Source organism: Calidris pugnax, unplaced genomic scaffold, assembly GCF_001431845.1.
Source record: "Calidris pugnax isolate Ruff unplaced genomic scaffold, ASM143184v1 scaffold2165, whole genome shotgun sequence".
NCBI classification, from domain to species: domain Eukaryota; kingdom Metazoa; phylum Chordata; class Aves; order Charadriiformes; family Scolopacidae; genus Calidris; species Calidris pugnax.
The window spans coordinates 4,666-10,735 of NW_015092474.1; the positions used below are offsets into that span (position 1 = coordinate 4,666).

General features: G+C 43.9%; 1 protein-coding gene across 1 annotated transcript; it reads right to left on the reverse strand.

Moving 5' to 3' along the window:
- Nucleotides 1–357: 357 nt before the first annotated feature.
- LOC106900473 (protein transport protein Sec31B-like) lies at nucleotides 358–4,609 on the reverse strand (the record flags this gene model as incomplete). The annotated part of the gene is made up of 6 exons (XM_014962552.1): nucleotides 358–499; nucleotides 748–890; nucleotides 1,369–1,509; nucleotides 3,065–3,160; nucleotides 3,489–3,684; nucleotides 4,486–4,609. Coding segments are annotated over 6 exons (842 nt in total), but the record flags the coding sequence as incomplete, so codon positions are not given.
- Between the last annotated feature and the right edge of the window lie 1,461 nt (nucleotides 4,610–6,070).

The window sequence follows — 6,070 nt, forward strand, 5'->3', positions numbered from 1 at the left end:
TCTTAATGACCCTAACAAATGCTCCTCATTTTCTGTCAAGCTTCGTGCCTAAAAATTTCCTACCCCAGGAGAAGGAAGAAGAAACAAATGGGCACTGAGAACACTAAATGTGTGAACATAGCAAGAGTAATCATAATTAGCTGAAACTTTTAATTAAAGCTTTCTTCCCTCTACGATCTCTGGACATGGATATATCAGAGAAAAAAATCTCTGCCTGTCTCTGTTGTTTATGGTCTGGTTATAGACAACACTCTCATTGACTCTAGAAAGGAGGAGTGCAGAAAACATGCTGGAGGAAATCACATTGGCACTCCCTGAGGATACAGAGAAGGGACACATACGTAGGCACAAAACTCTCTATAAAGCAGAGCATGTGTACTTATAGCTGTGATTATGTACCTCCCCCATACTTGGGTTCCAACACAAGATCCGGTTGTCTTTGGCGCTACTCAACAGCAGTTCAGGGTCAGCCTGGCACCAGGAGACAGAAAGAACTCCCCTAAAATAGATAGAAAAAACCCAAAAAGATCAGTCATATTTTATACCCTGTCACCAAGAAAGCAGTAGAAATGCTGCTTAAGCTCAGAAATGCTAGTTCTCATCTCTACCCTCAACCAGATTCATCTGTGAAACAAAACAGGCCTAGGAGAACTATGATTTTTTTTATTTGTTAAGTCCAGTCTCCCAGATGTGGAGCTTTTAAAGATGGAGATGCTTGAAAAAGCAACACAAGGAGCAGGCCCTCACCTCGTGTGCCCTTCCAGCTGGCTCAAAGGAGAGGTAGCGAAACGTAAGTCCCATATTTGGATCACTGGCAAGCGGTCATCCTCGGAGGAAAGGACTAGCTGGGTTGCAACTTCTGGATGCCAGGCCATTCCTGAGCAATGCATCTAAGGACAAAAATAGCCAAAAATTCAGCAAAGCAAGCTGGCAACAGCACAAATGGCCCAGCTCCACAGCATTCTGGGCTTAACTCGCCTGGAATTTTTGACATAAAGCAAGCCTGGCAATGTTTTGCTGTGGGAAGCAAGAATTTCTACCTTCCCCTACACAGCAAAAAAACCCACTAACCATACAGTCAAAGGACTAGTTCAAAGTTGATGCAGGAAGACAGCTGGGATTAAAATGCAGGAGGATTCTCATAGATGAGCTGTGAACTTAGAAACTGAATGCAAGGGTGTCCTACTTTTAGGAACAAGCCTCCATTTCCTTAGGGGAAAAGAGAGAGAGGTCTTTTGATGCTACAGCTCCAAGAGAACGAACCCAACCAGCTCCCATAATAAACTAAAGCTTGATCCCAAGAGCCTGTGCCATTTCTTTGCAGTCCCATGTTGTGAGCTAGTCCCAGAGTCTTTCCTCTCCACTCACTCTGTTGCTGTGGTCGCTGACTTTGATGATGGGCTCGTTCTTCCTGAGGTCCCAAACCACAGCCTTGCCGCTGGGGTGAGCGGAGGAGAGGATGTGCTGCACCTGGCGATTCCAGGAGACTGCACTGATGTCTTCATGAGGCTGCAAAGATATGAAAAGCCACTTTTCCATCATTCCCACCTTGAGGGAACACTAACCACACAATTCCGTTAGTAGCTTAACTAAGGGATTTGAGGATATAGAGATGCCTCTCTTCAATCATTGATCAACCACCTGGAAACAGCAGCACTGACCAGAAAAACTGGGGAGCATGGGACGTCCTTTACTTACAGTGGACAGTCAAATTTCTGTGGGGAATTTTTCTAGGAATCACCTGGAAAACGGTAATGGGGCATTATCACCTGAAAAACGATGAAATGATGCTCAGAGGGCTGGAGCACCTCTGTGAGGACAGGCTGAGAGAGTTGGGGGTGTTCAGCCTGGAGAAGAAAAGGCTCCAGGGAGACTTTAGAGCCCCTTCCAGTCCCTAAAGGGGCTGCAGGAGAGATGGGGAGGGACTCTTGATCAGGGAGTTGAGCAATAGGATGAGGGCCATTGGTTTTAACTGAAAAAGGGGAGATTTAGACTAAATATCAGGAAGAAATTCTTTCCTGTGAGGGTGGTGAGACACTGGAACAGGTTGCCCAGAGAAGCTGTGGCTGCCCCATCCCTGGAGGGGTTCAAGGCCAGGCTGGATGGGGCTTTGAGCAACCTGGTCTGGTGGGAGGTGTCCCTCCTTAGAGCAGGGGGTTGGAACTTGATGATCTTTACGTTCCCTTCCAACCCAAACAATTCTATGATTCTATGCTACACAAAGCACATTTGCATTTTGGGAGCAGGTATTGGATTCTGCATTGGCCAAATGTGCCCTAAATCAGCGCAGAGCGAACTGCAGCTGAGAGAACATCAAGGCTTCTACCCTGACTTCTGGGATGAACTTAAATGGAAAGATGACCTTGTGCAAGATCTCAGGAGTGCAGTGGGATGGAAGATGATGAAGCTTTCAAGGCTAATTGCCGTTACAGTATCTACTGCAATGCAGGAGATAGGCAAGAAGACAAATGGCAGGCTTATTGGAGGAAAAACTTGGCCTGCTTTTAGGCAAGTTTACTATGATTTTTACACTTTTAGGAGTTGATTGCCCTGAATAACATTATCAATATCAGAAGCTTCTTGCTCTTCAAACCCAGGAAACATTATCCATGAGTAATAGCCAAGATGCATTAAATGGTTCATTGGCTCTGCTAGGGATATTACTTTCGTGAGATACAAAAAGCTTCAGCTGAAGCCTGAAGTAAAGTCATTCCTCAGAGAAGGTCCAATAAGCCTTTGTAATCCACGACACATGCCCCAGCTGGATCACAAGATAAACTGGTCAGTTACTTGATTCAAATCCACAAAGAGCTTACCCATCCACGACAAAGTGCATCCTTCCAGGGCTTGCCAGCCCACCTTCCCTGCCCTTATAACACTCTTTCCACCTCCGCAACAGGAAGATGATCAGTAAGTTCTGATTCATCTTTCTCCTGGTGGACATCAAGATCATTCCCCTCACCTTCACAGACTGACTAGACCAGGATGATTCCGCACACTCACACCTTTTTGCCTACTGGGATACAAAACTGCAAGGGTGTTACCCAGAGGAAAACTCTTTTACCTGTGATTTAGCCCCTGGAGTCATAGGCACACTGAAGTTATTCAAGTCCCAGATGAAAATTTCAGAATCGTTGGCTCCAGAAGCCAAGAGGTTACTCTGTAGAAAAAAAAGAAAAGCTCAGGTGGGTTTCACAGGGAAAAAGGACAGATTTCTTCAAAATAAATGTAAGTAAAAAAACACCACAAAAGCTTCTGAAGTCAGATGAGAGCTGCCACTGGTAAGCAGAAAGATAAGGTCACAAGGGAATTCAGTGGCAAAGCTGTGAACAGAACCCAAATGTGAGTCCCCAACCACTCTTACGTCACAACTACCACGTCTCTTTCAGGTTCAAAACTGACCCTTCAGTTTATAAATCTCTATACGGGAAGGAAAACTATATTTTTTGGAATATGAGGGTTAACTTTCACTTCTTAACGTCGCATACCTGGAAAGGGTTGAAGTCAAGAGCTCGAACAGGACCTGAGTGCTTCTCTGTTTGCCCAATTACGGGCTCACTTTTCGAAGTCAAGATCCGGTGCACGCTGTACATTGTCAGCACACCGTTATCTCCTCCACCAACAATCACCCCGGAGGACTCCGGGGACCCGTTTCCAAAGTTACCCCAGATCAGCTTATGAAACCTAGAAAAAAGAAGAAAATAAAGCTGGCGTAGGCCACAGTATTTGGTGGAAGTCAAGACAACCTCTCTATTACTAAAAACCTCATCCACGTTCTGATCTATCAAACACAATCATCGGTCTGCACCTTAAATAAATATTTCCCTTTGAAGGTATCTGTGGCTTTTACCTGGCAAAAAGTAAATTAGTTTCCTTCCAAAGACTTTTACAGGGAACTCACAAAGGAAGAGCTAGTTGGTCTTTTCTTCTTCCCCCCCTCCTTAAAATGTTTAGGACTTCATATGGGATTTGGTAGGTGAACTCCTCTAACCTACACTATACATAAAATTAGATTATAGAACTACATGTATTCTTTTCTAGAGCTATTATCTGAAAAATACCTTTATCCACTGTAAAAACTGCTAGTTAGAAATCAAGGCTGGGTTTTACACTGGGTGTAAATGTCACTCGCACTGATGAGCCTAAGAAATCACCTTGTCTTAGAAAGCTGGAAGACAAGTTTCACTCTGCCTCTAGTCTCTTCATTACAAATCACTAGCCCCAGAAAATTTACATGATGCAGAATGACTCTCCTCACTGGCCACCACGTAAGTTCTTTCAGACCTCTCCAATGGTCCAGCTGCTATACTTTTACATCCAACATGATTTTTGCCAACAAAAAACATTCAATTCTTGAAGACAGAGGTCACTTGATCCAAAAGATCACTTCATATCCCAAAAACACGATCTCCTCCTCTCCCTTCTTGTACCAGAAACACCCTTGAGAGTTCCACCGATGGATATGTCAGTAAAAGCCTCTAGTACCTGTTTGAGGCAGGAAGTGTTCCTTTCTGCTTCATGTCCAGGGAGGGATCCCTGAAGTCAACCTCGAATATCTCCAAGGTGGCATTTGTACTGAAGGATGCATCCAGCTGCTGGGCAGATGTTCCTAGCAGAAGTACAAGGGCAAAACAAGTGGGTGTTTTTTTCAAGAGCACAGGATACAAGAAGAGCAAGGAACTGGAAACCTGTTCTTCATCATCAATGCAACCTTGGTTGTGACTGTTCAAAGAGTGGAGGTGTTTGGATAACTCAGAAAGAGGAACCAACAATTATGACACAGACTCTGAAAAAAATTAGAACTTCTTCAAGAAATTCTGGGCACCAGTCACTATTGCACAAATACTTTTCATTTCTTGGGATAAATATAATTCATATACTCTCTTCCAAGCCACCCCAGCTTGTGATATGCAGTCCTTATCTAAATTACAAATGCAGTTGCATCATGAAAACCTGCTACAAGTATGATCCCAAACTTCTGTACGCTGCTCCTCAACCATGACCTTGTGTCTTGATCAAACCTCCTAAACCTGGTCTACAGCAAAAGTTCTCCAACCTTAGCCAACCAAACACTCTCCAACAACCCACAGAGAGCTACCAGTCACACAGGGGTGGCTTCCTTCCTTCTCCCTAGCTCAGAGAATAAAAGCTAAATATAGATTTAACATTGCCTAATGGGACAATGCCAAGCAAATGGTCACCCAGTTACCACAGAGGTGCTTTGTAACTGCCTATGGCATGGAAAGTGCCCAAGAGACTCCTAAAAAGCAGTAAAAATGATGAAACTATGCAGTTTCTGCTCTAAAGCAGACCGAAGCCAAGACCTTTGGTCCAACCAAAAAAAATCTGCCCTAATTGGAGAAACACAAAGTAGACCATCTAGCCCCAAAAATGGGAATGTCGCTTTTAAGGCAACAGCTGAACTTTTGTCACTTTCTTTTGGCACTCAACCCTGAAAAAAAACCCACCACCAGTCACTATTGCACAAATACTTTTCATTTCTTGGGATAAATATAATTCATATACTCTCTTCCAAGCCACCCAAGCTTGTGATATTAAGTCCTTATCTAAATTACAAATGCAGTTGCATCATGAAAACCTGCTACAAGTATGATCCCAAACTTCTGTACGCTGCTCCTCAACCATGACCTTGTGTCTTGATCAAACCTCCTAAACCTGGTCTACAGCAAAAGTTCTCCAACCTTAGCCAACCAAACACTCTCCAACAACCCACAGAGAGCTACCAGTCACACAGGGGTGGCTTCCTTCCTTCTCCCTAGCTCAGAGAATAAAAGCTAAATATAGATTTAACATTGCCTAATGGGACAATGCCAAGCAAATGGTCACCCAGTTACCACAGAGGTGCTTTGTAACTGCCTATGGCATGGAAAGTGCCCAAGAGACTCCTAAAAAGCAGTAAAAATGATGAAACTATGCAGTTTCTGCTCTAAAGCAGACCGAAGCCAAGACCTTTGGTCCAATCAAAAAAATCTGTCCTAATTGGAGAAATACAAAGTAGACCATCTACCCCCAAAAATGGTAATGTCGCTTTTAAGGCAACAGCTGAACT